Raw genomic sequence first — 17,177 nt, 5'->3', positions numbered from 1 at the left:
CTAGGTGGTGCTCTCTATGTCATGCTCCGAAAGAAGATTAGATGAGATTGATTTTCCTTTAGTGGAGGTTGTTTTAGTTTTTTTATTATTTGATTTAGTTTGTTCAATAAAATTTAGAAACTCTATGAGTTTTATGTGTTTTTCTTCTCCCATGATTCTAGAAAAATTTAGTTAAGTTTGCTGGGTGTCCTTAGTCTCTTTAAGATAGTCATGTTGGTTAGTGACTAATTTTTGTCTTTGATGTCATTGAATTAGATACGGGAAAATTATGACAGTTAAACGGAGTTTTAGAAAAGTTATTTTTTAGTGTGATTCTCTCCATATTGTTTCAGTTTTTCGGCAGGTTGCGGAAGTTTTACCCATAATTGCTTTATTGTTATTGAAATGGCTCCCTTATGTATCTATCCTTTGTACTATTTATTCTTATAAATCTAATAAAATTCTATTGCCTTCTTATAATAATAAAAAAGTGGTAATTTGTAAGAAAGTCTAATTAAAATAAATATTGAAATTACAGTATTTACAGAGCAAAGTAACCAAATATAGAAGGATAAAATAAAATATTAATTAGCTTTCTCTTATATTTTAAGAAGCTTTGGAGATTGACTCAAACAAACACATGTGACCTTGTGACCTTGTGACCTTGACGGTGTTTACTGAGAAAGTACTGGTAACCCCTTCATTTGTTTCTTCTTCTCTTTGCCATCTTCTTCTTCAATAGCAATCAATCCATGGCTTCTCCGAGGAAGAGCCCACTTAAAGAACCAGGAGATCGTCAGTCAGCGGCAATCGTAGTCCAACCGTCGTCCCCGCGTTACCCTCCGAGTGGGACCCCCACCTCCGGGGCCCAGCGCCGAATCGGGATCGCCGTCGATCTCAGCGACGAGAGCGCCTTCGCCGTCAAATGGGCCGTCCAGAATTACCTCCGCCCCGGCGATGCCGTCATCCTCCTCCACGTCCGCCCCACCAGCGTCCTCTACGGTGCTGACTGGGGCGCCACCGATGTCTCCATCCCTGAAGACCAAGAGTCTCAGCAGAAGCTCGAGGACGATTTCGACAATTTCACCGTCACCAAGGCCAACGACCTCGCCAAGCCTCTGGAAGAGGCTAAGACTCCGTACAAGATCCACATAGTGAAGGACCACGACATGAAGGAGAGGTTGTGCTTGGAGGTCGAGAGGCTCGGCCTCAGCGCCGTCGTTATGGGCAGCCGGGGCTTCGGCGCTTCAAAGACGACCTCCAAGGCCAGGCTCGGCAGTGTCAGTGACTACTGTGTGCATCACTGCGTCTGTCCTGTCATCGTCGTAAGGTTCTCCGATGAAAAGGACGAAAACGACGTCGCAAAGCAAGGTAAATTTGGCTGTCCGGTCGTGCGTGAGGAAGAGCCGGAGTTCCATGACGCTTTGGAGAAAGGTTGAATCTCTATCTCTCTGCAGTTTCTTCTTTGATTTCTCAGCTCCATTTCATTTTTTCTCTTTCTAATTCGTAATTTATTACAATGCATAGAATATTAACTCTGCTTCTGTTAAATTCATTGTTGCTCTGTTTTTTTTTTTTTTTGGTGCAAATAAATTCCTCATAATACAGTTTTAGTTATTATCAGACAACAATTATGCATTGGATTCAGAATCCATGTGTTTGGAGATTATTGTCAGTTTTTCTTTGTTTAGTTTTAACTAAATTGGATTGATGTCTGGTTTAAGATTCGTGCTTAAAAAGTAGCTTTGTTAGTAGTGTACTTCATTTGCCATATGATTGTAAATGACGAGATTAAGAGATAGCATTCAGGTCATTCTTGCAGAGAAGGTATACCATTTGCTTCCCTCACCTTCTTTTTCCACCTGGGTATGTTTGGAAATATGCTCCAGTATGTTAAAGTTTTTGCTTTCTGATTTTTGTTTCACTCATGTGTTCCAATTCTTTAATGCTCTATCTAAGCCACTGCAATCTAAATCAAAAAGTTGACAGAGTTGTATGTTTCCTTTCTTTTGATCTTTTGTGCCAAAAACACTGCATTCAAGAACGAGATACGTCATTAAAGCCTTATATTTTGCGTCTGGTTAGTTAGACGGTTTCTCTTTTTTTGTCACCTCTTCTAAAGTAACGTATTACTATTTGTTTGTTACCTAATACACGTAAGCAGATGTTGTTCTGTTTTCTCCTGGTGATAAGTTGATGTAGCTAAACACCTGGGTTGATGGGTGGTGGGTGGTGATCCACTTGCTTGTCTCCTTTCATTCTTTTCCTCCTCATTAAATGCAATCCTCAAATCATGGATTCTTCATATACATTCATATTTAGATTTTGAGACTAATTCAGCATCAATGCATTTGATTTCTAAGAACCAAATATAACAATTAGGTGTTGGCATTTCAATTTCTTTCATTTACTTTGATAGTGTGTAAAATATAAATTGCGGGAATGCTTAGGACTTCTCTAGTATTCCATCTATATTCTTAGAGGGTTATTTTTTCCTTGGTTTAATGAAAAGAAGTCCTTTTATTAGGAAAAGTTATAATGGTGGAATTTTGATTCCCATGTTGAATTATGTTCGTCACGCAGGAGGTTCTTTCAAGCACTTCTAAATGTTTTCTCTTGGCATCAATGTGTGATTTTTTCCTTTTTCCATTGATCTTTTGAATGTAAATGTTGGTTACACAAAAAGTAGTTTTTATGGTGCTTATAACCAAGGATTGAAATATCGGCCGATACACCGATATATCGATATTTTGAACTGTCGACACCGATATTGGGGGGTAAGGTCATATTTTCCCCGATATCGACGATATATCCCCGATAAGTGCGATATCCCCGATATTTTGCCGATATTCCCGATATTTTCCGATACCCATAACAAAACCCAAAAAAATTCAAAAGTTTTGAAGCAAATTGAAACTGAAAAGATTTTTTGGAGGTATATGTGCAGTGATTAGATATATGTGTGAAGGCTTTTGGCAATATTCAATTCAAAAGATGTTTTGGAGTATGCATGTTTTAGAGTATGCATCAAAAGAATATAGACCTAGTACTAACTCAAATGAATCTTATGATGGCTATGGTTATGTCATGTCTGATTATAGTGGAACTAGATATGGAGTTCAAGATGATGAAACAGATTATGGACCTACTAGTTGGGTTAATCCTAACTATCCCATATATGGGATGACAGTAGGGAGCTCAAGAGAGACATATGTGCACCATGTTCAAACATGGCTTACAAACTACTCGGGTTACATGACTTGGTATGATTATTGTACGAATCTAGATGGTTGTTCTACATTGTTTGAACCTCATAGGAGCTCTTCATTTATGTAGTTGGACACTCATCTAAATTGTAATCCAATGTTCAAATAAACTATGGATTTATGCATGGTTTATTCATTCTAATCAACTTTTTATTTTCAAACTTTTCATTAACGCGTATTACATACCACTTATATTTCATCATATATATATATATATATATCTTATTATTAGTAAATTTTGAGTTTTATTTGTTCAATACATTCATTGACAATGTACATAACATTTATGAAAGTTTTACACCAAAATTATGTGTTTCAATGCCTATATCTGTCATTTTTGTTGATTTTTTCCCGATACCCAAAACGATAACGATATATCCCTCAAAATATCTATAAATTGGAGGCCCGATATTATCTGCACGGCCGATATTTTAATCCTTGCTTATAACTAGCACAAAAAGTAGTTTTTATGGTGCTTATAACTAGCGTGCCTTGCTAGTGCTCCATGTCTACAATGAGGACATCTACTACCAGTAGATACATTTTTGTTTAACGGACCTAAGGCAAATAGAAATGGCAGATTGAAACTACTATATGTGCTGTTGCATGGCGGGTATACATTGCACTAGACCTGTCTCATGAGAGGAGAATTTTGTTTCAATTCATTTGTGCTGTTGTGTGGGTGGTATCCATTGTACATCTGAAACCTGTTTTATAGAAGTTTGTTCTGCTAGAAACTAACGATTCAAGAACACTGAACAAGGGGTTGATGGTGATTAGGTAAGTGTTTGATGAGTGATTGAATCTTACCTGGCGCATTGTATGCGTGGTATTATGACAATGCTGTTTGCATGATAGTGTGATACAAACCCATTGAACCCAAAATGTAGCTATGAATGGCCTATGATTATAATGGATAATAATCTTGTAAGGGCTGAAATCAAATGCTTACTGGTAGAGTTCCTCCTCAAGAAAGGAGGACCTAGAGGGCATGGGTAGGGTATTTAAGTAAATAAGTTCATCTTGTTAGGTTAGGTTAGGTCTTTTGGAATAGCTTTTCTATGATTTTATCTTCCACAAATCATCATTAGAGGTGCTGAATTTCTCTCTATCAATGATTCAGTTGAAAATTCACACTGAATTTCATGGCTTGCAGATTCAGACAAGGCGCGTTGAACAGATGGAGATGGTGAAGAGCTTTCAGATGATGTTTATCAAATACTCCTGGTTCGTATGTAATCATGTTGTATGAAAAAGTGTGGCGGTAGTAGTACTGAGTCCGTCTCAGTCTTTTCTTTTTGGTTTGTGGCATTATTGACTGAATGTCCGAATCTGCTCATCTTTTGTTTTAACCACCTTTTCACTGCCTTGCATGTTTATGGAGCTCCGGGATGATGAATAATGCATGATTTCTATCTTATTCTTCCTTTTTAGTATTCTGAACATACAACTTATAAGACTGCACTTCTTCCTCTTCGAGATTCATAACATTTGTAGGCAAAAAAAAAAAAAAAAGGTACTGTTGCTTCTAAATTGTTTGGGGATTCATAAAACCCAACCAACCGAAGACCCCAAATTACCTTTTATGAAGCCCTAAAGGCCCAAACCAACCCAATTCAGCCCCAGGCCTGATTTGGTTTGGGCCTTTGGGGCTTCATAAAGGGCAATTTGGGAATTTTAAATAAACATGTCAGTGTGTCCAGACTCCGAGATCTGTATCTATTTTCAATTTGGAAATTGGAACTCTTTGATTAGATTATTGATTATATAGCTAGGACTAGGAGCACTTTTTTGTGATTGTTGAAATGGAAAAAGTGTTTTGAGTGAAACAAGGTCTAAAATATCGATGGATATCGAAAATATTGGTAATTTTAAAATACGGAAATTTCAATGGAAATATTATCGATATTGATAAAAATTAAATCAAAATCATGAAAATTGTAAGAAAAATTTATAAATTTTTATTGAAATTTTGGAGAATGTTTATTTAGTCAATTATCTATTAGTCTATTACAAAAAATTAGAAGGAAATACATAGCATTATGAGTTTAATTGATTTAAATTGATTATATAGCGAGATAACAAACACTATGAGTGTAGAAAATATGTAGTAATTAATGAAAGAAGATTAAACACACTATACTTATTTATATATAATGATTTACTATAATATTTTACACTTTATATATGTAAATGCATGAGTGACTTGAATTATTGATTCTAGGAGCACGTTTTTTGTGATTGTTAAAATGGAAAAAGTGTTTTGAGTGAAATAAATCATTGGTACATAAATTCAAAAGTGGTGGGCTACCAGCTAGCTGTTAGTCTTAATAAAATTCATCAAAGCCAATGATCTTTGCTCTGATAGCATCTTCTCTGTTTAATAATGACTTAATTAGTGTGAATCAGATCTCGGATTAGATTTAACCTTAATCAGTCAGTCTGTACCAGCATTTTAGTGTGTATTTTTCTTCTTTGAAGAGGTAAAAAAGAGAGAAGAAAAAGAAAGCATGTGTGAAGAATCCATGATAGAGGATTTGGTCCCTGTTGTCAAGATTTCATTGTCTCGGCAAATCCAAAGTGCAAAAGAACGACGTCACTTTGGTGATGTAAGTAAAGGACGGAAGAAGGGCAGAATATTTATTTTCCATATAAAGGCCTACTTAAAAAGTGGCCACCATTGCAAATTACATAATAGGAAGGAATAACTCGTTCCGTGGCGGAAAAATACTTCTCTATTCCCGTTGTGGATCGTGGCTGTCACGTATGCACACGGCAGACAAAAATGGTGAACAGCTTAAGTAAAACAGAATCCAAAGGGCAACCAATCAAAAACACAGACGGACCCAAATTATCTCACATCTCCGGGTGTTAGAAATCTTCAATTGGATCCACCACAACCACATAATAAAACTTGTCTCCCTCTACAAGCAACAATTTCCCACCACAAACAAAACCCTCAAGGCCTAGGCTGACTAGCTCCCCTCCCCTTCCTCTTTGATTCCTTGTTTCTTTCTTTCAAATTTTAATATTAGTTTATTAGTAGCTTAGCTTTCATAATAAATCACTAATCAAGTTGCTAATAAAAAAATACTCTTTGCTAATTCATGAATTATGGCAGGCACGTGGACATGTTTCATGCTTTGACCCCACCTCCCATTCTCTAGAGCTATATATTCTACTAGTAATACTAATTACACATTACAAAAGCAATTTTCTATGCTTCTCTCAATCTGGTAACAACCTGCTCAGACCAAACCTCCCCAATATAATAACAAAAAGTCTACGAAATTACTCATCCGATTTAGAATTAAGGGATGTTTTAATTTAAGATTAGCATCCCCTAATTCCTCCTATGTGTTGTTGAGTGTTTAACAACTAAATTTGACTAGAAAAATAACCTTTGATCTGACACTGAGCCAACGTAAACCTAAATATGGAGACCTTTTTATTATATCTTGCGTTATGTGCGCGGCTAAAGCGAACCATTTGGTCTACTCGTACGGTCAAATCATATTCTACTTTTTTCCTTCCAAGATGCTGGAAAATTATGGCAGAGAGAGAGAGAGAGAGAAAGAGAGAGAGAGAGAGAGAGAGAGAGAGAGAGAGAGGGAGGGCTTCAAAAACAGGGGACTGGAAAAAACTTGTGGCTCAGACTTTTTGCTAGGTGGAGGAAAAATGGAGTTTTGCTACTTGCAGAAACTTTGTGCAAACATAAAGTACAGAAAAAACAGAGAATAATATTGGGTTTATACAGCACAATCTGCTTACATTACAAGAGTAATGGTGAGACTTGTGAGGATCCAATTGAAATTTGAAGTCACAAAACTCACAATGGCCTTAAAGATGAGAAAATTCACCTGAAACTGTGTGACTCTTAATCTTTAAAGCCTTCATTAACAGCTAGATTTGCAGAAACCAATGATGGTCTTAAACTTGTTCTTGCCTTGATTTTTTTTTTTTCTTGAAATCGGTTTCACTTCAACATTGCTTGATCTGGTCATCTGGGTTCTCTTCGGGTCCTTTTGTCCCAATTGAGGCCCTCGTTGTTCTGCTTTTGAAAAGTTGTTCTGTTTAGGTGAGGCTAAGAGAAAAGCCATAAAAATAGTAGCAAGGTTAATTTAAGTGAAGAACTAAAATACCTGAAAATTCGAGTGTGAATTGCAGGAGCGCATGCGCTTACACGAAAATGCTGTTGTTGATTTGGAGAGGCTTTCACTGAAACATTCTTCACTGCTACTTAAAGAACTTGATGAGACTGGTGGAGGAGACCATGGAACAACTTGATTTTCTTCATCATCATCATCATCCCGATCCCCATCATCATCATCACCATCATCTTCTTCTTCAGGGTTATTTTCTCCATCATCTCTATCATCATGATCATGGTCATGATCATCATCTTCTTCTTGTTCATCATTTTCTTCATTTCTGGGTTCCTGGTTAGAAGTATGAATGCATTTCTCGCAAACCGAAACTGTAGGGCCGAGGTTGAGTCCGGAGCCAGTCCAGGGGGTTGGAGATTGACAGACATGGCAAAGCAGAGTCCTTGAATGCTTAGCCACCAGGAAGTTTGCAGCATGAACCTTGATGTCACACTCCCAACACAGGCTAGCCTGATCTGATTCACAATACATCTTTGCTGCAGAATCACAAAGCTCACACTTCTTCTTCATCTCTCTCTCTCTCTCTCTCTCTCTCTCTCTCTCTCCGCCAAGACAAGTCAATCCCTCTTAGTTTTGATTCCTTAACCACATCTTACTTCTGTTCTTTGTTGTTAATTCCCTGGGTGTATATAAAAGGGAAGAAACTGAAAACACATGGTGCAGGGCAACTTGCACCTATTTATATTCAAAACAAACCCCCTGTTTTCTTTCTTTCTTTCCTTCATTTTTTTTTTCAAAGACGGAATTTTTATTTCCCTTCTGAGCTGGGAGAGAATAAAGATACACCAATCACTCTGGCTCCTTGAGTTTATGGGGCAACTTGATTGGCAGAAGAAATACAGATAAAAGTTACTTTGGGAGAGCATTGACCTACTTATGGATAACTATTCTCACAAACATACTTATCCCATCATAGAAAAAGAAAAATTAAAAAAAGACCATAAAACAATTCATTCAGAACACCATTGATTTTGGGAAGAAAAAAGGAAAAAAAAGATGTGACAACTGGATGTGATATCACTGGTGTTGATATTGTTGTGTATTATTTGTACACATTTGTTTGAATAAGAATCACAAGAAGACTTTTAGCACAATATGGAAGGAAATAGAGTAAAAACTTTGTAGGCAGAGACTTCACCACACAAGTTTTTTTCTTTGTTTGATAAGGAGAAAGTTCTAAAATTACTCTAATATATGAGAAGGAATTCAAACTCGAGTGTAACGAGGAAGATACATTATCTTGATCAAGTGACTTAATTCACATTGATCAAGTGGCTTAATTCACATTCGCACGGTAGAAGTTTAATTAAGGATGACAATTAGGTGCACTGAGTCAGCACTCTTGACCCTTCAACATGACCTAGAAATTTGACACATCGGATGGCACCTACCAATGCCATGCAATGGATTTAATGGATTTTTGGGGTGGGGTAAGTAGAAGAGACCAGAGGTCCACCCATCGGCCCCGTTTCAAGCAATTTGTGGTTGGTCATGCATGCACTCAGTGCTCTCTGAATTTAGACACCCAGATGGATGCAAGATAAGCTACTTTTGCCCTTTCATCCTTGTCTCTCAGATTTAAATATCTCACACAATTCTGCTAACAATAACAACAATTGTTGTACTTGCATATGTAGACAGATGGACAGGTGTCTATATTGCAGTGAACAAGAAATTATGGGGACTCACTTGAACTCTTTGGTAAAAAAAACACTCTTCAGGGTAGTTGTAGTGATTTAATTGGAATTTAGAGGTTGGTGGAAAGGGGTTTTTTTTTTTTTCATTAGAAGAAATTCAATCACGTTGCATTCTAAAATGAGGTTTAGTGGGTTGGGGAAGTCACTTTGGTAGTTGGTATCTTCATGGAAAGGTGTTCGAATTGCTCTGCATATGACATATGTGTCACCATTGGATGGTGGGTTTAAAAATCTCAAAATTAAACTCAATTTGCCTCTTTCTTTAGCAATTTGGTAACCAAATATAACTTGTTATTGAAGGAAAAGAAAGTTGATTTTGATTACTTGCAAATGCCAATGAAGCAGGAGTAGCTGTGTGTCTTCCTTCCAAGAAAAAAATAAAGGAAAAGAAGAAAGAAAAACCTGTGGCATGTGTGTGGGTTGGTGTCCATTTCCATTGAACTTCAAATTTTGATGAGTAGCTAGATCAAGTAAGATATACATTATTGGACCAATCTCTCGCAAGCAGAAAGACATGCACATATGTGGCTGAGGTTTTTGGCAGTACATTCAAATGGAACGAATCAAATTATTGATGATCACATTTGTCGATTTTCTCCTTTGTTGTTTGGGGGTTCACATTTTATACCGCAATATCGAAAAACCGACTGAACTGACCAACATTTTACCACAAACCGGCCGACAAGTCATGAAAACTGACCGACACCTCCAATTGTCAATGTAGTTTCCCAAATCCAATCCCGACGGTATGCCAAACTGACCGACATATATTTAATTAATTCATTATAATTATTTTGTATAACTCTCTCATTTTCTCACACTCTCAGACTTTCTCCCTCACTCACTCTCCCGTCTCTCTCCTCGCCATTCGGCTGAAACACAAATCCAAAAAAAATATATGGGTTTCAATCTCGCCTCACCTCTCTGTCATTAGTCTCAATATATATATATATATATATATATATATATCTCTCTCTCTGAATCATAGATGAGCTCATTAGGTAAACTTTTTAGGGTTTTGATTAGGAATATTTAGAGTTTCAAATTGGGAATATCTAGGGTTTCAATTGGTTTAAATGATGCAATTGAATTGGGGTTTGTAATTAGGGATTCAAATTTCACAGGGGATTTTTTTTTTTTTCTGATTTCTCAGCCTAATTCGGTGTTGGCGGTATTTGGTGATACCGATAGCATTTTCAGTCTAACCGAATTACGGTTAACACACCTCTCCGACCTCTATCAGGCTGAGACCGGTCCCAAATATAGTCATACCGCAAATTGTTGGTTGGTTTATGATTCCCGAATCGAGACCAGCCCTAGAGACATCCAAGAATTTCCCCATTTTGGGCTTAGGTGGATTGGGCTCCCAATTGGCTAGTTCCATCTAGGCCCATGATTTCAGAAAAGTCATGCACAAACCTGGATTGGATTGGTGAATCCAATACTGTGATCCATGATAAGCCTAGGACCCAACTTTAGTTTAGGCCCAGATTTCTATAAGATCTTAATAATCTTCTGAAACATTGCACCTCCCTAATTTCAAAGCCGACAGTATTGCATGATCATATATGCTTGCCTATCCAAATTCAGTGAAAAAATGACCCAAAGGAAAAAAAAAAAAAAATCAGGGGAAAAGAAAAGAAGGCAATAAACAATATAAAGAAGAAGACTCTCTCATAATTATTATAAGCTACCTGAAATTGCAAAGTAGGATGGTTATGGAGATAGAAAGATAACCAAGAAGAAGAAAGAACTTGAAAGAAAATGAAATTCCCACATTAAGAGAGAGAGAGAGAGAGACTACATTTCACTATCTAAATCTAAAGCTTCCGCCAATAATTCCTTAGAAGTTTGCATCATGGCAGGGCTCAATCTGAACATGAGGGTGCAAAACTCCATCTCATTCAAACTCCCATCACCATCCAAATCACCTTCCCTCAGCATGCACATGATCTCCTCATCACTCATGCCTTCCAACCCCAACAGGCCTGAGTTCCTCTTCAAGCTCTCAAATGTGATCACGCCCTTCTCTCTGTCTATCAATAACCGGAACCCATTGCAGAGCTCCTTCATGAAACCTTCTGCTCCCAATTTGTCAACCATGGCGGGAAAGAAATCTTCAAACACAACCCCATTTCGACAAGCCATTGATTTTTCAATATGGGAAAATGAAAGAACTCAAAGCAATTATATAAAATTTAAGGGCTGCTAGCCAGCTAGCTTTACGTGTATTTTTTATGTAAGGGATGGAGTAGTACTGTGGAAAAGTGACCAGATGAGATGAGGATTTATAAGGCGTAGAACTAAGTGAGGGGAAAATATGAGGAAGATTTCGAGGAAAGAGGGTGGCTGTGGATGACAACAAAGGTAGAGTACAGATAAGAGAGAATTTATGTTTGTTGCCGGCATGATCGAAATTTGCTCTGTTTCTTTTTCTGAGCAGAGACTTCTCTTTCCTCGAAATTACATGGGAAGGTCCAGAAAGCAGAGAGGGTCAGCAGTCATGGCAAGCAATGTAGCATTTTCCTATGACAACATGAAACTTGGCTTGGCAGCTTTGTTGGCATACATTATACACGGGCTCTTTCCAAATCAGCATATATCCACATCCAACATCTGACAGCTATCAGACACACAGGAGAGGGTTTTGCCACGTTATTTAGTTAAGTTGTTAGGATGGAAATTCATAAGGATATTATAATAAAGGAGGAATCAACAAAGAAAGAGTTTCTTTACCAATATTGATTATTATTAAGATTATTAATCCTCGAAATTGTTTATCTAAGGAATTTAAATTGAAAAACGGCTTAGTTTGTGTCAAATTCGACCAGTAAATTAATGTATTGTTTCTCGTTTGTTGCTCAAATTAAGTCCTGTCAGATTAAAAAAGAAAAGAAAAAAAGAAAAATGAATAACATAATTAAGCCAAAAATAAAGATGAAAAATGATATAAGACCTAATATAAATGCGACTCATTGTTGTGTGATAAGTCTCAAATATGCGTAGACTTTAAACCCGATGCATGTTCTTTAAGGAGAAAAAAAGTACTATGCTACTTGAATTTGAAACCCCACAAGAGTGCTTTAGTTTCCTTGTAAGTAATTCTTTTCCCATCCAAAGTCCAGAAATGATTCAAAAGCATCTGATTCCGTCCATATGTATAAATCTTTAAAAATAATGAACTTATATATCATTTACGTTCAAGAATTCTGTAGTGAGGCCTTATCTCTCTTAATCGTTGGATAAAATTAGTTTGTTTGATTCAACGATTAAGAAATAGGGCCTCATTTAAGAGCCTTATACTATAGAATATATGACTCCATGTATGTTAAACCAGATTAAAATTGATTAATTCAACACGAAAGCTCCAAGTATTATTCCTATGGACTGAGACCCTATTCTTAGGTGCTAATCAAAGTAAATGATCCTAGCAAGGCAGTTGTTAATTTTGGTAAATTAAATAGGATTTTCCTTATTATGTATAGCTTACCTGCCAAAGAAGAAACTATTGATATGCAAAAGTCCACTTGGAATCTCCCAAGATGAAATGGCAATAATGGACAGTGGAAAATGCATATGTCATTATTGCTTTGAATTATGTTCCTTAATGAGAGGTGTTATGCTTGCTATACGTACCTTCCAAATGGGAAAATGGGTGTTATGCTTGCTATACGTACCTTCCAAATGGGAAAATGAGAGGCAGCATACCTACAAAATTAAGTTCACCCCTACAACTATGAGTCCATTCAAATTAAGAGTCGTACATAATGGAAAGCGATGGGTTAATTTTTGCCTCGAGTAATTATTTTGTAACCCTTCCTGTGATTAGTCTGTAACAACTCCCTGGTATATAATTATTATAAGCAAACCTCAATCTTCTTAAAGAACAGAAAAGCAAAACATTAAGTTAAAGAGAGAGAGCTATACGTGTGGTAAAGAAGAATAATAATTTTGATAATAATAAGCTCCAATTACAGATGATCATAGATCATAGCCAGAAGGAAAAAAAGTATACATGCATCATGCATGCCCTAGAACAACAAACTAAGAGATCAGTGTAGCTATGCCTAACTAGAACTCAAAAGCAAGAGCTTCCTCCATCAAGTCTTTAGACGTTTGCATCAAAGCAGGGCTCAACCTAAACATGAGAGTACAAAACTCCATCTCATTCAAACTCCCATCACCATCCAAATCACCTTCACTCAGCATGCACCTCAAGTCTTCATCACTCATATCCTGCAACCCCAGCAATGCAGAGTTTCTCTTCAAGCTCTCGAATGTGATCATACCTTTTGCTCCGTCCATTAACAACCGAAACCCGTTGCACAGCTCCTTCATGAACCCTTCTGCTCCCAACCTCTCCACCATGACTGGAAAGAAGTCTTCAAACACAACTCCACCACCTAACGCCATTAACTATATTAAATTCTGAACGTGTATATACAGAAAGGTGGTGAGCATTGTGAGGGGTGTTATGTGTATATATACACATGAGGGAGTGGAGTCACAAAAGGAGGGAGAAATATGAAGGTGATGAGGAAAGAGTGGGCTGCGTTGATGACAAAGTTATGTACATGTTGATCAGGGATTGTCCGCGAAGGTTGTTCTTGTTGCAGCCATTTTCTCTAACTTAATTTCATGGCTTCTTCCACATATCTAGTACTTTTCCCCGAAGTTGCATGGGAAAGTAGCACCAATTTGGCATGGTCATGGCAAAGCATTTTCCTTCGAAATTAAGCGTCCTAACACAATTGCTACAGCTCTTTACAAAAATGCCCTCACTAAGAAATGAAAAGAAAGAAGAAACTTGTACAGGACAACAATAAAGCTCATTGACGACTTTATTAATTTTCTTGTTGGAAAAGAAATGAAGATTATATACTTTTTTACTTTCAAGTGTATGCCAGGTGAGAAAACAAAAGGAGCTCTAGGTTTAGGTTATCTGCATATCTAAGACCTTAGCTTGCACAAGTCTTTACGAACCAAACACACGGTTTGAATATATATATATATATATATATATATATATATATATGCATGGTTGGTTCCGGTTCTGATCGTTGGTTGATCAATGTGGACTAGGTGTTCTGAGATTTCGTCATCCTTTTGAGATGGCCATCTTTGTATCTCTCCATCAATTCATCAAAGATCCTGGACGACCTGGAACGAAATGTTAATATCCCATCCCATGACGTTGTCTTCAAATTCAGCCTTGTGTCATCTAATTAGCTGATTCGGGGAAATTACTTTTGACCAGTCGTCATATGTTTCAAATCCCCAAACATATTCAAGTGCCCTACTTTATAAGGATTGTGGAAGGAAACGCGTAGTTTTTTAATTCATCTATATAGTTGACTTTTCTCAGCTTTTTCTTTCTTAATCTTATACATACATTCACCATCTCACACATATCATATTTGTTTCCCAACGAATATTGAGAATATTTTGATTGTACGTGCTAATTTTCATTGTTAATTATTGTATTTACACATAAGTCATTTTTTTTTTATAAATCAATTACAGTTTGACACATATACAAAAGTAATTTATTAAACTACAAAATAAAAAGTTTTAGTACAAATGTCATATTATGATTTGTTGCAAGAGAAATGACTTACATGTAAGGAGACAATCATTTTCCTTATGAGTGCTTGCTATTTCCACCGACTGTCCTATTTCTCCACCTTATCTTCCTACCCACCATGTAATTTGAAAGTACACAATTCTATCTTTACACCCATCATTATTCCTAAAATGCCCTTTAATTATTAATTCAAGCAAATTCTCCAAACTTTCATTCAAAGCATGCTTCAACCATTCAACCCTTACCAATAAAAAAACCCAACAACACTTCGAGTCATTCAACCTAAAATCATACCAAATAACAAAAAAAAGAAGAAAAAAGAATCAATTCTAGATCATTTCATTCATCAACAACAAAGGCCTCAACACCCAGGTTTGAGTTCCCCAATCAGTGAGTTTCCTTGCTATCACCACCGACTAGTAAACTAATTTGGACATGTGCAAAAAATAGACAATGATTTCGGTTTATGACCTTATGCAAGCAACACATTAAAAAATTGACTATATTGAAAAACCCAATATTTTTCATCAACAGGGAACTTCAAATTCTTCCACTTTCCTAAAATTTCTTTCATCAAATGACATGAACACAAAAAATACCAAACTTCGAAACAAAATGGTATATATGTACTCATGAAATGGCCTAGCTCTTCGGTAAATATGCGAGTCTGTAGGGCCAACTCTGGTGGCAGAGAGAATGAGCACCGTAACACCACCCTGAGGCACGTGCTCCAAGAATAAGGGGCACGGTCCTGCGCTGAATGGGAGAGGGGTACTCTGTAGCCCTTGCGATTGATATGGATGAGGGAGAATAGGTGGTTTTTTTTTCTAAGCTCTTAAAAGTCATTTTACGAAGGGATAAATTTGTCTTAAAATTTTTAAAGATAAGTAGGTGGGAATATAAGACGGATGGTGGAAATAACAGCACTTTTTCCTTATTTATACGTACCTAACAAGACTAGGAACAAGAAATATAGCACAAACATAAGCTTGAAGTAGCGTAATGAACGAAGTACGTAGTTTCATTGATAAAGCACAAAATTACAGATAGAGATAGTACAACGTAGCCTCCCAGCGAGGGAATAAAAAGAGAAAATTAAATTGCGTAGCAATTAATTGAGTACATTTGATCACTGCTCTGCTCTCTTAAAAAGTTAGAGCTTCCTCCAACAATTCTTTAGAATTCTGCATCAACTCGGGACTTAATCTAAACATAAGAGTAGAAAACTCCATCTCATTCAAGCACCCATCCCCATCCAAATCACCTTCCCTCAGCATGCACCTTAAGTCTTCATCACTCATCCCCTGCAAACCCAGCAATGCAGAGTTCCTCTTCAAGCTCTCGAATGTGATGACACCTTTCTCCCCATCCATTAACAAGCTGAACCCATTGCTCAACTCCTTCATGAACCCTTCTGTGCCTAACCTCTCCACCATTGTTGGGAAGAAATCTTCGAACACAACTCCGTTACTTCTCGACGCCATTGTCTGCTAATTATAACAAGAAGGAATTGAAACTTACTAGTTGCTAGGCTAGGAACTTAAGAACACTATTTATAGTACATACATATGCTAGACCAGAGGGGAAAATGGAAAATTTCCAAAAGGGTCGCTTTTGGTGACAGGGAAGGTGCGGATCCTAAGAGATTTGTTTTGTCAAGACTCAAGACTCAAGGGCATTTGTTGCAGGGGCATTAATTTTGATCCGAGAGTTTTCAATGTTTGATTTGATCAGAAAGTTATCTCCTTCCTCGAAGTTGCATGGGAAGCTACTATGCCAGTACTAGCGGCTGGCATAAGAGCTGAGCTCAACTCGTTTGGAATGACGAAAGGGCCCATTCTTTAATGAGGTCAATTTTTTCCATTTAAAAAAGAAAGCAACGTTTTTCTTGCTGTGTTGTGAGAAAACAAATAGATCGGAAAAAAAAGAAAAGAAAAAAGAATAGTATTCTCAAAGTACACACAATATTGTGGTTTAAATCCAAAAAAAACAAAAGGGCAAGAATCGCTCGTGATATGTGGTACGTACGTAACGTATATAAATATAATCCTTCATCATGAGAAAAGCATGAATATATTTTTCAAAATAATAAAAATGCTTATATATAATTCCATTTCTAAGTTATATTAATTATTAAAGTGTTGATAAAGTTGAAAACCCAACATTTAAAAAATATTATTCTCATTGTGATGTTAGACTATGTGTCTCATTGCGGAGTTAGGACGAAGGTGCAAAAGCATGGGCATATTATTGAAGGATGGTGAGATTTTTGTCTCACGCAAACGTCAATTTCTCTTCCTCTATGCTATTCTCAATGTGTGCTCAATATTTTTCCGAAACTGAGGAAAGATTTGTACATATCTATGGAAGTCATCTTATACTATTATATACATGTTAAGTTGAAAACCCTAATTTACATCACTGTGGAAAGATTTGAATTCTCGTAGTCATTCATGATATTTCCATTTATGTGTATATAAAATAG

The 17,177-nt window shown here is 36.8% G+C and overlaps 2 protein-coding genes and 3 pseudogenes across 4 annotated transcripts; 1 reads left to right on the top strand and 4 right to left on the bottom strand.

Moving 5' to 3' along the window:
• The first annotated feature begins 588 nt into the window (after positions 1 to 588).
• On the top strand, positions 589 to 4,678 carry LOC103324612 (Adenine nucleotide alpha hydrolases-like superfamily protein). The gene is made up of 2 exons (XM_008226691.2): positions 589 to 1,413; positions 4,402 to 4,678. Exons 1-2 carry the CDS (start codon positions 732 to 734, stop codon positions 4,419 to 4,421), a joined length of 702 nt encoding a protein of 233 aa, XP_008224913.2. The 5' UTR covers positions 589 to 731; the 3' UTR covers positions 4,422 to 4,678.
• Positions 4,679 to 6,965: 2,287 nt separating this feature from the next.
• On the bottom strand, positions 6,966 to 8,266 carry LOC103324611 (uncharacterized). 2 transcript variants are annotated; one of them, XM_016793090.2, is made up of 2 exons: positions 7,388 to 8,266; positions 6,966 to 7,299 (listed from the first exon to the last, which is right to left on the bottom strand). In XM_016793090.2, exons 1-2 carry the CDS (start codon positions 7,919 to 7,921, stop codon positions 7,246 to 7,248), a joined length of 588 nt encoding a protein of 195 aa, XP_016648576.2. In that variant the 5' UTR covers positions 7,922 to 8,266; the 3' UTR covers positions 6,966 to 7,245. The 2 variants fall into 2 exon arrangements, with proteins under 2 accessions (XP_016648576.2, XP_008224911.2); XM_008226689.2 differs by having other exon boundaries at positions 6,966 to 7,296; positions 7,388 to 8,253.
• A 2,499-nt stretch (positions 8,267 to 10,765) lies between these two features.
• LOC103324610 (calcium-binding protein KRP1 pseudogene) lies at positions 10,766 to 11,553 on the bottom strand (annotated as a pseudogene).
• A 1,485-nt stretch (positions 11,554 to 13,038) lies between these two features.
• Positions 13,039 to 13,723, bottom strand: LOC103324609 (calcium-binding protein KRP1 pseudogene; annotated as a pseudogene).
• Positions 13,724 to 15,692: 1,969 nt separating this feature from the next.
• LOC103324608 (calcium-binding protein KRP1 pseudogene) lies at positions 15,693 to 16,484 on the bottom strand (annotated as a pseudogene). The gene has a single exon (XR_016125250.1). The product of XR_016125250.1 is annotated as a calcium-binding protein KRP1 pseudogene (transcript).
• Between the last annotated feature and the right edge of the window lie 693 nt (positions 16,485 to 17,177).

Source organism: Prunus mume, linkage group LG3 (assembly GCF_029339155.1).
Source record: "Prunus mume cultivar Tortuosa linkage group LG3, ASM2933915v1, whole genome shotgun sequence".
NCBI classification, from domain to species: Eukaryota; Viridiplantae; Streptophyta; class Magnoliopsida; order Rosales; family Rosaceae; genus Prunus; species Prunus mume.
Note: the sequence above shows the minus strand (reverse complement) of the source record. Positions and strands in the feature narration are given on the sequence as shown.

Coding starts and splice junctions, on each gene's coding strand:
- LOC103324612 (XM_008226691.2), top strand. CDS start 732: ATGGCTTCTCCGAGGAAGAGCCCACTTAAAGAACCAGGAGATCGTCAG. Junction 1,414..4,401: donor CCATGACGCTTTGGAGAAAG/GTTGAATCTCTA, acceptor CATGGCTTGCAG/ATTCAGACAAGGCGCGTTGA.
- LOC103324611 (XM_016793090.2), bottom strand. CDS start 7,921: ATGAAGAAGAAGTGTGAGCTTTGTGATTCTGCAGCAAAGATGTATTGT. Junction 7,300..7,387: donor ATTCACACTCGAATTTTCAG/GTATTTTAGTTC, acceptor ACTTTTCAAAAG/CAGAACAACGAGGGCCTCAA.